The sequence below is a fragment of the Theropithecus gelada genome, chromosome 12 (assembly GCF_003255815.1).
Source record: "Theropithecus gelada isolate Dixy chromosome 12, Tgel_1.0, whole genome shotgun sequence".
Taxonomy (NCBI): Eukaryota; Metazoa; Chordata; class Mammalia; order Primates; family Cercopithecidae; genus Theropithecus; species Theropithecus gelada.
This window is the reverse complement of record NC_037680.1, coordinates 91,397,732-91,412,244: the sequence shown is the minus strand read 5'-3', so window position 1 is coordinate 91,412,244 and position 14,513 is coordinate 91,397,732. Positions and strand designations below refer to the sequence as shown.

Genomic DNA, 14,513 nt, shown 5'->3' with positions numbered 1-14,513 from the left:
GGAGGCAGCTATGTTTTGGGTCGCAATTTTGTTTCTGGAAAAACAGATCTGTTATATGAGGGATATCCAGCAGGAGGATGGAGTAGGAGATGGTACCTGTTGCCTACCAGATACGTCTGTTTGGGTGATGAAAGAAAAGGCATTTTAAAGTTGCTATGTTCAGAGCTGATCTCTTGATCATCCTCCTCTTCAGCCTTTTCCTGCCTGGGTAATCTTCATCACAATAAATGGTACCAGTTACTGCTAGGTTGTTTATCCCATGTCACTAAGTTCTGTCAGTTCTGCCTCAAATTGTGTCCTGAATCTTGAATTTTTCCACCTTTTTTTCTGAATTTGCTACAGTTTATAGTTTGTTCCGAGCCATCATGGTATTACCTCTGCTCATACTATTGTGATAGGTTCATAACTGGTCTTCCCTTTTTGGCATCATCACTCCTTCCTCATTTTCTATGTTCTTGACAGTGATCTTTGAAAAATCTCAATAATGTCCGTATCATTACCCTGCTTAAACTCTTTAGTGGCTTCCTATTGCAGTTAGAAAAAAATCCAAACTCTCCTCTCTGGTCTGCAAAACCCTGTATGGGACCTAGACCCAGTCTGCCTCTTGGACATCATTTACCTCTGGCTCACACTATTCCAGCACTTCTCCTTTTAGTTTAGGAAATACACCAAATTCACTCCCACCCCAGGACTTTGACACTTGCTATTTCTTCCACGTGAAATATACTTAGGCCAGAGTTCTGTGAGGCTTACTTTTTATCAGTTATATATGAGCTGAAATGTCACCACCTCCAAAACGGATGCCCACTCCCTGTCCCCACTCTGTAGCAAGCAGATGTATTTTGTTTCAGCTGATGGATGATGGGTTTTCTCACTGTATACAATAGGTCAGTCACAAAGCTGCTAGAGCATGATGAACTCCATGACATTTTATGCAAAGTTGTTTTGTGTGTCTGGTAGGGTGTGAGATCCATACATTTAATGAGATTCTAAAGGACTCTGTGACTTAAAACAGCCAATAAAAGGTTGAGATATGAGAACATGTTTTTGTTTTGTTTTTTTTTTTTAAGGCAGAGTCTTGCTCGGTCCCCAAGGTTGGAGTGCAGTGGTGCGATCTTGGCTCATTGCAAGCTCCGCCTCCCGGGTTCAGGCCATTCTCCTGCCTTGGCTTCCCAAGTAACTGGGACTACAGGTGCCTGCCACCACGCCCGGCAAATTTTTCTATTTTTAGTAGAGACAGGGTTTCACCGTGTTAGTCAGGATGGTCTCGATCTCCTGACCTTGTGATCTGTCCGCCTCAGCCTCCCAAAGTGCTGGGATTACAGGCATGAGCCACCACACGCCTGGCCAAGAACATCTTAAAAGAGAAGATGATTATGTGTATATGACATGAACATAGAAAAGAATTCATTCAGTGCAGTTTTGATTTATGATTATATAATGCCAAAAATTATGGTAGCTGTTTTTACTCTTGCAGATTTTGAGTTAAAACTGCTCAGCAATGAGGTTTTAAAATGATTTTGACGTAGCTGAGTTCAACTGATAAAAGTAGTTCATCTACTCTCTCAGATACAATTTACGTGGCGGGGGTGCTCAAACAGTTTGGTCTCAGACTACTTTGCATTCTTCAAAATTGAGAACCATAGAGAGCTTTTGTGTGTGCATGCATTTACCATACAAAACTGAGACGTTAGAAAAAAAGAATTCATTTAAAAATAATAAACCCATTACATACAAACACAAATAACACTTTTTAAGGAAAAATAACAATTTTACAAGTCAAAGAAAAAAATAGGAGTGGCACTGTTTTACATTTGTGCAAATCTCTGTCTTGCTGAATAGAACAGCTACATTCTCAGCTTATATATTCAGTCTATTATATGTTTTTTTGATTGAAGAAAATCTGGCCTTATACATAATTGTAGTTGGAAGAAGTATTGAAGTATTTTCAGTAGCTTTTTTAGATAATTGTGGCTATTCTTCTTTAATACTACACCAAAACTTGACAAGGTTTTTTTTTTTTAATTTGTGAAGACACTCACTCTGTCACCCAGGCTGGAGCGCAGTAGCGCGATCTTGGCTCACTGCAGCCTCAACTCCCTGGGCTCAGGTGATCATCCAGTCTCACTTTCTGAGTAGCTGAGACTGCAGTTGTGCCTCACCAAACCTGGCTAATTTTTGTAGTTTTTTTGTAGAGGCAAGGTTTTGCCATGTTGCCCAGGATGCTCTTGATCTCCTGGGCTCAAGCGATTCTCCTGTCTCGGCCTCCCAAAGTGCTGAGATTACAGGCATGAATCACCATGCTTGGCCACAAAGTGCTGTTTTCTTTAGGTTCATCACAGTGTGGAATCTGAAACTATATCAATAAATTTTTATACTCTGTTACATGAAATTTCATTGGTTTATCTAGTACTTTGAATTTATCTTTTACTCAGCATGGTTTTATGACATCACACATGGGTCATTTGGGAAATATTCACTCACTGAACTATACAGATCCATGGAAAAATGACATTTTTTTTCAGAATTCTGAATTAATGTATATAAAATAATTTGGGAATAGTTTATAAAATGTTACAGAATATATAAATACTAGTCTGATCTGAGTACCAATGCAGTGCTGGACTAGTAACTTGAATAACTGGATCTCATTTTCTTCATCCAAAAATCAGGTGGTAGTTCTTGATGAGTTGATTTCAGATTGTATTTTACTGATAATTAAGTATTGCACAAATGATTTAAATTGTGTGAGTAGTCAGTTTTACATTTTTTTGTGTGTTGGGGTTCCAAGTTAGAGTTCTTCACTGCTAGCGAACAAATGTACAGAAGATCCTTTGCTAAAGAAAGTTGACATTTATTGACCTCAGTGACATTTTTTGAATTAGGTGGTCCCAAAAGTCTCTGCCAGCTCTGGTATGGGTTACAGATTCATTTTACAATTATTTTGAGTTAGATTCTGTCAGGAATCATGCTAGAAGCCAAGGATACAAAAATTAGAAATGGCATAGGTTTTGTCTGAAGATAGTTCATGTTGTAAGAATCCTGTCTGCCTACAGAGGATTGAGTCCTGTGACAAGGAATGTCCTGTGGTGCTTGGGGAAGATGTGGCTTTTCAACTGTTACCTTACCCAGTCTTACTGGAACCCATCTCGTGAGGCCAATGAAGGAAGAGATTTATAGAATTCTTATTCTGGAATTCACAGATGGGCTTGGGCGGGGGGATCGTGAATCCCTCTTTTTACATGAGTGTGTATATATATTCATCAGATTTACAAAAGGTTTAAAAACCCCAAAATTAGAAAAACTCTTCTAACTCTGAAACTTTAGTGCTTTGATAACCCACGTTAATTGAGTCTACAGTTGTTAAAATTATCTGAAAGAGTCAAAGATCTTTTCCCAAAAGCTGCTTTAAAGCCTTGAGATACTAGTCCAAAAACAAAACAAAAGGCCTTTCCCGGTCTCTGCAGTAGTTTTAGGTATTTTCATAGAAGGTTAAGATAGAAAAAGTTAGGGTGCACGACTACCATACATTAGGCGTTCTATCTTTCTGTTACATCTCTGTAACCTTTAGAAGCTACAGATTTATTTGTAGGAAAAGTTATGCAGACTAATGTCAGGCTAAGTAAAGTCTCTTCATAGCAAATTACATGAGCAACTTTAGATGTGATGCGCGTATTTTACTCTTTAAAACAGTATGTAACTAGTATATTACAATTGACTAATGTATGTTAGAATAACCTCTGCTCCGTTTATTTCTGTTCAAACTGTTTAATTTTTGGAACTTAGATTTTGCTGAATGGTTTTTTTTTTTTTTAATTCTTTTAAAGTAATTGTGTAAGTGACTGCATTGGAACTGGATGTCCAGTGTGTTACACCCCAGCCTGGATACAAGACGTGAAGATAAATAGACAACTGGACAGCATGATTCAACTTTGTAGTAAGCTTCGAAATTTGCTACATGACAATAAGCTCTCAGGTAAGAACTATCCCTGTCTCTTAGTTAAAAACTGATGAATTCATATTCTTCACATAAAGTATATGAAACATCTGTCTGGAATTCTGAAATACATGTTTCAGATTTTAAAATCTGTAGCTTTTTTTTTTTAAGTAGCCGTTGAGTCTCTCTATGTTGTCCAAACCAGACTTGAACTCCTGAACTCAAGGGATCCTCCAACCTCAGCCTCCTGGGTACATGCATGTGACACCACACCTGGTGGTTTTTTGGAGCATCATTTTGAGAAATGACAGGAACTGTAGAGATAATTAAAGTCTAACCCCCTTATTTTATAGTTGAGAAATCAAGGTCCAGAGAGGTGAAATAATCTTGCCTACAGCCACATGTGTAGTTAGTACTAGAAGCTGGAAAAATAAAATCCGTTTCTGACTGTAAATCTAGGAACTTTTTTGCTGCTTCACACTGCCTGCTTTTTACATTTATGATAAGTTCTGTAGAATATATATGGAATAGTGATTTTGGCCTTAGTAGCACTTAACTCACTTAAATACACTTTCCCAAGATAGAATACAACATTTTTCCATGGATCACTTTTCTAGACTGATTTAATTAGATGAGCACATTTTGAAAGAGCAGAAATCTAATATTCATTTTCTTTTATATTTAAGTGGGGGTTAACGTTTTTCAAATTGTCCTTAGACTCTGTGTATTAACTATATATCTTTCCATTGTGCTTTCCGCTAAGAACTAATTAACTATGGAAAGAAAGTAAAATGTTTTGAGTCTTCATAATTGGATATTGTAGTTGTCTTTTTATTGACCAGATCATGCTATTTTAGTGTGTGTTTGTAGAAGAACCTGTTCTTGACTGGCAGGATGCCATGGATGATTGATAATGCTCATATAAAATTGTTAGATTTCTATTTTTAAATCTTTTATTCTTAGAATCCTGCCATGGTGTCTTAAAGAACAATTATACTTATTATACTTATATACTTTAGCTACTAAAGATGAAGTTGATTGTACAAAATAAAGAAATGTGACAAAAACTTTTGAGTGTTACCGCAAGTCCATATTTTTAAGAATTAGAACTTACATCACTCTATACCTATGAAAATTTTCCTTCAGCTGGTTATCTGCATCATTGTATTCAACTCCATTCTTTTATAATAAAATGTGCTATAGTGCAGAAGTTTTTCTTACTTTCAGATGTAACTATACACACACATTTTTGAAAGTTACCCTTTTTTAAAAAGGATACTGTAGTTGTAAACCTTTTTAAGAACACACTGAAGAAAAATTATGTCATTAGTTCATCTGAACTCTTCTTATTCAAAGACAGTACTGACAATGTTTATTTTCTAGTTAAAAAAGATTGATGTGTGATCTAGCTTTCTCTCCCCAGATAGATACCAAGGGTCAGTGCAGGGGTTCTTAAGGGCCCCTGCACCTTTGGCAGTGTTCAGAGTGGAAGTGGGTAAGGTGCCAAGACCAGCTCGGTCAGGGAGACCCTAACCCAGTGGTGCTAGAGGAATTAAAGACACACACATAGAAGTATAGAGGTGTGAAGTGGGAAATCGGGGGTCTCACAGCCTTCAGAGCCGAGAACCCAGAACAGAGATCTTCCTACGTATTTATTAACAGCAAGCCAGTCATTAGCATTGTTTCTGTAGATATTCGATTAACTAAAAGTATCCCTTATGGGAAATGAAGGGATGGACCAAAATAAAGGGATGGTTTTGGCTAGTTATCTGCAACAGGAGCATGTTGTTAAGGCACACATCATTCATGCTGTTGTTTGTGGTTCAAGAACTCCTTTAAGCGGTTTTCTGCTCTGGGTGGGCCAGGCATTCCTTGCCTTCATTCTGGTAAACCCCCAACCTTCCCGCGTGGGCATCGTGGCCATCATGAACATGTCACAGTGGTGCAGAGGTTTTGTTTATGGCCAGTTTTGGGGTCAGTTTATGGCCAGATTTTGGGGGGCCTTTTCCCAACATGTCCCCTTTATTTGATTTGCAAAGTGATAAAAGCAAGGGCAGCTCTGTCAAGCTGAGCTACTTCTCGCAGGAGTCAGGATCCACATCTGTCGACTATCCAAAGACAAACAACACAGATTAAAAGCACAATCATCATAGAAATGACAGAGCTTCCAAGTGTTTTTATCCATTTTAATGGGTTACTAGCTGCTAATCTATCTGCAGCTCCTTCAAGCCCTCCAGTTCTTGGCATGAAGGTCAGGTGTGCCTGGGATGCTTTAAATATTTGTTCTTTTAATTTTGCAATATTCAAAGACAAGTTTGTAGAGTGTCTTTCTAGTTGCTTTTTTATTCTTTCCTAAATTTTGATCTCGTTATTAATAGTTTCCACAAATCCTTATGGCTCCTACAGTGGGCCATATCATTTGAGGTTGAGGTGCCACTATACCGCCATGGTTCCAGATAATAGGAACTCTTGCCATACTTCTTTTCATTTCTACCATCTGACCCTTTTGTTCAGATCAGCGGAACATAGTGTTGCTGTGGCACGCAGACTGAGAGGTGCAATTTAAGCTAAACATCCCATTAGGGGACCAATTAATAGTGATACCATAGGAATCATTGTGCAGCACCTCTGCCTGTTCTGCAGTGCAATCTTCCTAAACAAGTACGTTCATTTTTTCTGGTCAGGTTCAATTTTGTTTACAAATAGATTTTTGAGGGCAATACTCCTCTATTATAGGTGCAGATTTTTTTATAGTAAATACTGAGATCAGAAAGCATGCGTAACTGCATCATAGAGTGATTACATCTAGGCATTATTGCCAGCCAAGATTGATAAATATGCCCAATAAGTGTAATTGTTCTCTGTGTCAGCCCTTGTTGAAGGAATACTCACGGCAATGGTGATCTTCGCTATCATAGCTGCCATTAAATTATTCATTGTGACTAGCTGTCCTACTTTCCTTAGGTTTTCTTCTGCCATCTGTGACAGCTTCTTGATCTGTCCCCAGGTGGGTGACTTTGTTCAATGGGTGTTGCTTGTGACAGTTGGGGTCCTCCTCAGCATCATCCTCAACATGGCTGCAACCAGGGGGTCCTCGGGATGCTCCCAGAAACTCTTCCTTGTCATCTGGCTCATGATAAGGTTTCAGGTGTCTTGATGATATCCAAATCGGCTGTTGATTTTGACCTGGAGAAACGCAAATATAACCTCTACCCCAAGTTATAATTTTACCTATTTCCCAATTTTTTGTTATTGGATCTCTCCACCAAATCAGTTGTTCTGCTTCTGTCTTTACAGCTGGTTTCTGTAGATGCTGTTCAGCTGCTGATAACATCTGGCCTTTGGGCAGGCTCAAAAAATTTAAAGTTAATAATGCTAAATTCAATTGTGTATGGGCTGTGCTATAATCCGTTTCTCCCCCTTTTTTGTTTTTGTTATCAGTTGTTCATCTGTATGAAATCATAACTGAGCATTCTCAATTAACTGTGTGGACTGAACCATGTATGAAGAATCAGAAATCGCATTAATAGGCATATCAAAAATAGTCAATACATTAATTACAGCTACAAGCTTTGCTTTTTATAGGGAGACTGGAAAACTTTTCAAGCCAGAATAAGAAGCTTTACCATTACTAGACCTATCTGTAAAACAATGAAAATGCTTAGCAGGCTGTAGGTTGTTTACCGCAGGAATTGTAAATGCAAACCGTTCACAGTCTTGCTCAGCTAAAGGGATAGTAAAGAAACAGTCTTTTAAATCTATGACTATTAAAGGCCAGTTTTTTGGAATTATAGCAGGAGGAGGCAATCCTGCCTGTAATGCTCCCATAGGTTGTGTAACTGAATTGATGACAGTTAAGTCAGCTAACATTCTCCGTTTACCTGATTTTTTCTTAATTACGAAAACTGGAGAATTCCAGGGGAAGAATGTTGGTGCTGTGTGCCCATTTTCTAATTGTTCAGTAACTAATTTCTCTAAAGCCTCCAGTTTGTCTTTACTTAGCGGCCATTGTTCTATCCGAATTGGCGTCTCTGTTAACCATTTTAAAGGTATAGGTTCTGGAGGCGTAACAATGGCTGCCATCAAAAATGATATCCTAATCTTTGGCGGGAACTTTATCTTTCCACTTGAAGCGGTTCTTTCAAACCTTGCAATTTTTTTTCTAGTCTTATACGAGGGACATACCTCATTTCATGCATTATATGTTGACTTTGAGGACTATATAATTGTTCTGGAATTAGAACTTGTGCTCCCCATTGTTGTAATAAATCTCTTTCCTATACATTTATCGGTACAGAAGTTATAATTGGTTGAATAGTCCTAGGTTGTCTGTCGGGCCCTTCACAATGCAAAAATATAACTACTTTGATATACTTCAGGGGCTTTACCAACTCCAACTATGTTAAATTGAGCGGGTTGAATTGGCCATGTGAATGGCTAGTGCTGTAGAGAAATGATTGAAATGTCTACTTCTGTATCTACCAAACCTTTAAATTTCTTTCCTTGAATAGTTATTTCATAGGTAGGACATTTATCAGTAATTTGATTTACCCAATAAGCTGCTTTGCCTTGTTTACTTGTGCTTCCAAATCCTCCTGTTCATTTAATTTCACTTTTTCCCATTCCTACATATGGCACAATCAGGAGCTGTGCTATATGCTCTCCTCAGTCTGCTTTCCAGGGAACAGAAGTAGATATCGTAATTTGAATTTCCCTATTGTAATCTGAATCAATGACTCCTGTATGTATTTGTACCCCTTTTAAACTTAAACTAGACCTTCCTAAAAGTAATCCTATTGTCCCTGCTGGCAAGGGTCCACAGACTCCTGCTGGGACCTTTTGCGGGGGTTCCCCAGGTAGAAGGCTCACAGCTTTTGTGCAGCGTAAATCTACTGTGGCACTACTGGCTGTGGTGGGGGACAGACATTGTACAGGGGTGAAGGAATGGCCTGAGCTGGAAATGCCCCAGTTTAGAATGGGGCCTGGCACGGACCCCTCATGGCATTTCCTGAAATCGGGTTCCCTTCTTTATCAAACTTAGAGTGACACTGATTAGCCCAATGTTTTCCTTTTTTACATTTTGGACATATTTCAGGATCAGTAGTTTTCTTTTTTCCTCTATCTGGCAACCTGACTTGCATATGTTTTCTACATTCTTTTTTAGTGTGACCATGCTTCCCACAGTTAAAACAAGCTCCAGGAAACAGAGTATTTCCTTTATCCACTCTCAGTCCTGCCATTGCCTGTGCTAGCAGAGTAGCTTTATGCAGATTACCTCTGATACCATCACAGGCCTTGAAATGATCAACTAAATGTGCTTTCCCTCTGATACTATGCAGAGCAGCCTGGCAATCGGGATTAACAGTGTTGAAAGCTAACAACTGCAACACTATATTCTGAGCAGCCAAATCTGCAATCATCTTTTTAAGAGACTCCTGTAACCAAGCTATAAAGTCAACATATGGTTCTTTGGGTCTCTGTTTTATAACACTAAAGGAAGGGTATTGTTCTCCACCGGAAGTGATTTTTTTCCCAAGCTCTAATGCACACTCCTCTAAACTGTTCTATGGCCTCATCCTGCATGAACACTTGTGCATCTAAACCAGTCCAGCTGCCAACGCCCAGAAGTTGGTCTGCAGTTATATTAATTCGAGGTTGGGCCTGGGGATTGTGAGCAGCCTGAATGGAAGCTTCATCTGCCCACCAAGTTTTAAATTGTAAGAACTGAGCAGAAGTTAAACAAGCTTAAGTAAGAGTGTCCCAGTCAGTAGGAATTATCCAACTGGAAACAGCAACATTCTTTAACAGTCCCATTACAAAAGGAGAACCTGGTCCATAGTGATTTATAGCTTGTTTAAGTTCTTTGAGTAATTTAAAAGGAAAAGGCTCACATGTAGCTATTATATTTCCCTGTTGATCTGGGGAGTGTCTTCTAACAGGAAACTGCCAAGCCTCTAAGTCACCCTCTCATCTAGCTTGCTGAATTACTGCCTGAATAGAACTAAGAGCAGTCGCTCAAGGCACTGCTCCAACAGTCACTGGGGCAACTACTTTTCACCCACTGTCCTCTGGAAAAGCAAGATCTGGAGGGTCAGGCCACTATTCTTCTTGAAAATAATAACGAGGGAGTGCAGAAGGGTAGGGAAGAACCTCTCCCTCCTTTGCCGCTTTAGCTTTACCTGGCCAAAAAACATGCTCTGTAACCTCTTTTGTTACTTCGTTATACTCTCCTTCCTCCCTCTCATCAGTGTGAAAAAGTTCTAAGGTGGAACGAACCACAGCCCATACTTGTCCCATTGTTATCCCAACGCTTCCAAGCTCCCCTTCTTACTACGGGGATTGCTTTAAGAGTACTCAGGTGTCCTCCAGCTAGTTCCACGTTCTCCAAGTGTTGCTCCGGCGACCCTTCAACCTGGATTTGAGCCCCAGATTGGGCGCCACTTGCCAAGACTAGCTTGGTCAGGGAGATCCTAACCCAGCGGTGCTAGAGGAATTAAAGACACACACAGAAATATAGAGGTGTGAAGTGGGAAATCAGGGGTCTTACAGCCTTCAGAACTGAGAGCCGCAAACGAGATTTGCCCACGTATTTATTAACAGCAAGCCAGTCATTAGCATTGTTTCTACAGATGTTTGATTAACTATAAGTATCCCTTATAGGAAACGAAGGGATGGGCTAAAATAAAGGGATGGGCTTGGCTAGTTATCTGCAGCAGGAGCGTGTCCTTAAGGCGCAGATGGCTCATGCTGTTGTTTGTGGTTCAAGAACGCCTTTAAGTGGTTTTTCGCCCTTGATGGGCCAGGTGTTCCTTACCTTCATTTCGGTAAACCCACAACCTTCCAGCATGGGCATCATGGCCATCATGAACATGTTACAGTGCTGCAGAGATTTTGTTTAGGGTCAGTTTATGGTCAGATTTTGGGGGGATCTCTTCCCAACAGTAAGGGATCAGTGAGTTTCTTGAGTTAATTGTGCAGTATGAAAACTGTTCATGTTTGTGTGAAAGTGACTTTTGTTAGATTCTTAGGAGTGTGTGGTCTGTTAGGATTATTGGCTTTGCATTGAAATTTGAAGTGCTACTTTGGGGTTTGTGGCTATGATGATATTTTGATTTGGTTCTTCACCACTTGCTGTATGGTAATGTATTCATTTGCTAGAACTGCTGTAACGAAGTATCACAGACTGAGTGGCTTAAACAACAGAAATTTTTTGTCTTACAATTCCAGGCACTAGAAGTCTGAGATCAAAGTGTATGCAAGGTTGGTTCTTTGTTGAGGTCTGTGAGAGAGAACCTGTTTTAGGCCAGTCTCCTTGTCTTGTAGATGTCCATCTTTATGTTTACATGGTGTTCTCCTTGTTTGTATGAAATCTCCCCCTTTTAAAAGGACAGGAGTGATATTGCATTGGGGGTCCACCCTACTCCAGTATTGCTTCATTTTAGCTAGTTACATCTGCAATGACCTTATTTCCAAGTAAAGTCACATTCTGAGTTATTGGGGGGTTAGGACCTCAACATATGTGAATTTTGTTGGGGGAAGAACACAATTTATAACACTATAACATTTTTAATGGTGATAAATGGAGAACAGGGTAACCCTTGATGGATTTACTGCTGTCAGTTATGTTATACCATAGGGGTGCAAAGAAGAGTAAGATAGACTCCTTTCCAGAAATTTTACTCTAGCTAGTGATGTTTGAATCATTTATATTTTGAGGACTATGGAATATGAAATGCTTTCTTCATATTTCATCATTAAAGATACTTAGGAAAATTGTGTTTAGAACAAGTTTCTGAGGCCTTTAAGAATGTAGTCTTTCTCATCTAAGTAGAGTTGGAGATTGGAGAGAGAATTCTAGTGATTAATTTCCCAAAGACCATTTTGTGTTTGTTTTCTTTATTATAATTAGGAATAATTACTCTAGTCCTTACTGGACTTAAGCACTGCTGCCCTCAACGTTACTTATATTAAGCTGAATTGAATTTCACTCTTTAGATAACACATAATCCAGAATTTAGGAACGTGAAGGTCATCTTTGATCCCGTTATTCTGTAGGTAAGGAAACAAGACCCAGGCTACACAGGGCGGTTGTGTTGTACATTTCTTACTCTTTTTCTATTTTGCACAACTTTTTGGTTAGAAGTGTAGGTATTCATTATGTTTGTTGAATTGAGTTGCATAAAAATTGGCAGTGCTAATTCATGTCCTAGAGACTAAACTTAAAATTATTTGTTTACTTATTTTGAGACAGACAGTGTCCTGCTCTGTTGCCCAGGATGGAGTGCAGTGGGACCATCATGGCTCACTGCAGCCTTGAACTGGGTTCAAGAGATCCTCCCACTTCAGCCTCCCAAATAGCTAGGACTACAGGCACTCACCACCACACACCCAGCCAGTTAATTATTTTTTTTTTTCTTTTAGAAGAGATAGGGTTTGCTGTGTTGCCCAGGCTGGTCTTCAACTCCTGGCCTCAAATGATTCTCCCACCTTGACCTCCCAAAGTGCTGGGATTAGAGGCATGAGCTAATTGTGCCTGACCTAATTAAAATAATTTTAAAATACATTCTTAGAATTTGGTTTAAATAATTCATGTTATAGTGATAACATCTATGCATTCATAGGCCTTCTTAAAAAGTTATAATAGTAGTATCTTTCTTTGCTACTTTGATAGAAAATGACAATAAATTTAGAGTATAAACATTGAATTGTAACCTTCTGTTGAGATCTCTAAGTTCCATGGTGCAGAGCTTTTTCTATTTATATTAAAGTTGTGTAGTCCCCAGCTTTTCATCCCAAATTCTTCCGAAAACAAATTAGCCTTAAGGGCATTTGAGATTTTTTTTCTGGAACATTTCCCTTTGTTTCTTTACAGTTTGTCTATTCTATGTATTTTATGCAGTACCTTTGTGGTAGTTGATTATCTAGTAGGTACTTCTAGAACTAAAAGGTTAGAAGGTAAACGATATACCAGGAACTGATAGTTGGGGACAAAAGACAGTCTTCTTTATAATAATGAGGACGTTGGAAAATGATCTCACTAGGATAAGGGTATTAGATTAAGTGATTCCTAAGCTGTCATTCCAAAATTGTATGATTCTGTTAAATGGTCATGTGTAGAAGATGATGAATTAAGTGGAATGGTGAACATCTCTCACATTTTCTCTTTTAGAAACCCTGTAGTTCACAATTTATCTTTCAAATGAACCTTGTTACTTGCATTTACTATAATATATATAATTACTGTAATTAAGATGGGCAATTAGGAAGAACTTGTCAAATCCTGAACATAGTGTATGGTATACCGGAGATAAAGAAGCCTGATTTATAGTAATACTTTCTAAAATGAGCTTCTAAATACTTGAACAGATTTTTCTTGGTTCAGTGTACTTTAAAGAGGAGATTGTCAAATTTTGCTGACAACCATTTATGGATAACTTTACCTTATCCTTTATAACACTTTATAACATGATCTTCTTTTTACTAATGGAGTTAAATTTAAAAGTTTTTATTTTCTCTTGAACCATATCATATTAAGTCAGACCTTGCAGGTGCTGGTCAGGTTCTGTGAAACATGTTGGTGTTGGTGTCATTTAAAAAAAAAAAACTTTGATTATGCTTTTACAGTATTACAATTTCCCTTTCTATTTTCTGCTTTAGAGAGAGATGCTGGTCTTTCTGTAACGATTACACAGTGTTTCATATATGCTCTGACGTTTTTATAATAGAGGAAGATGAATGTTTGAATAGCTGTGTTGCCGTTGTTTTTTTTAAATAGAGCTAAATGCTTCCTAAGTTATAAAATAATCATTCTTTAGTGAAGGCGTTAATGTTGCACAGATGGTAGCAAAGGACTTTCCTTTGATTTTTAATAAGGAACTGGTTTGTCAAAGAGATTTCTCAACTTCTGTTGTGAAATCTATAATAGAGAATAATTTGAAAGGCACACAATGTACATCATAATAATCCTTTGATGTAGATTAATGATAGCTAAATCACATTTTCTAATTGCCTCTTTTTTCTATAGTTGATTATTAAATTTTAAGAAAAAACTTGGCTAAGCAGCTCTTTAGTAACACGTGCATCTCTGTTCCTCAATATTTTGTGATGTACTCTGAAATTCAGAGAATAGAATTTTCTTTTAAATATTATTATTAAGGAATTTACTGTGCAGAGGAAGGACCAATGTTTTTCTTCATGAAATGAATATTATGATTTATCGTGCTGAGAAGCATTCACCCATAAAAATTGTTGGTAGTTGTTAATAATGTGATTTATGTTCCAGCAGTAGTGTTTTGCTTTTTACAGTTTTATCTTAGATATTATCTTAGATATTCAGAATATCTAATAAAATTCAGAATATACAGTTATCTTTGTTGTTGTGCTCCTTGCTTAGTTATGCAAGACACATAATTAAAATCTTCTTGAGTAACGTTATTACCAGATGAATGGTAAAATTGTGTTCGTATCAATTACGTTGAATATGTTATCTTCATTTACTCATTTATAAGGTAGGAAATATGTACATCTGAGTATGAAATTTCTGGTCTTTTTAGATTTAGGTTTTTAGTCAGTTGAG

The 14,513-nt window shown here is 38.1% G+C and overlaps 1 protein-coding gene across 6 annotated transcripts in view; it reads left to right on the top strand.

Moving 5' to 3' along the window:
• Window positions 1–14,513, top strand: part of BARD1 (BRCA1 associated RING domain 1) — an 84,956-nt gene that overhangs the window by 13,001 nt on the left and 57,442 nt on the right. For 3 of the 6 annotated variants that reach the window (XM_025404418.1, XM_025404424.1, XM_025404419.1), the window contains one exon: window positions 3,828–3,976. The exons of the other annotated variants lie outside the window; for them this stretch is intronic. In XM_025404418.1, the coding sequence (XP_025260203.1) occupies window positions 3,828–3,976 (149 nt within the window). The remainder of the gene's footprint in view (window positions 1–3,827; window positions 3,977–14,513) is intronic. 6 annotated transcript variants of the gene reach the window in all.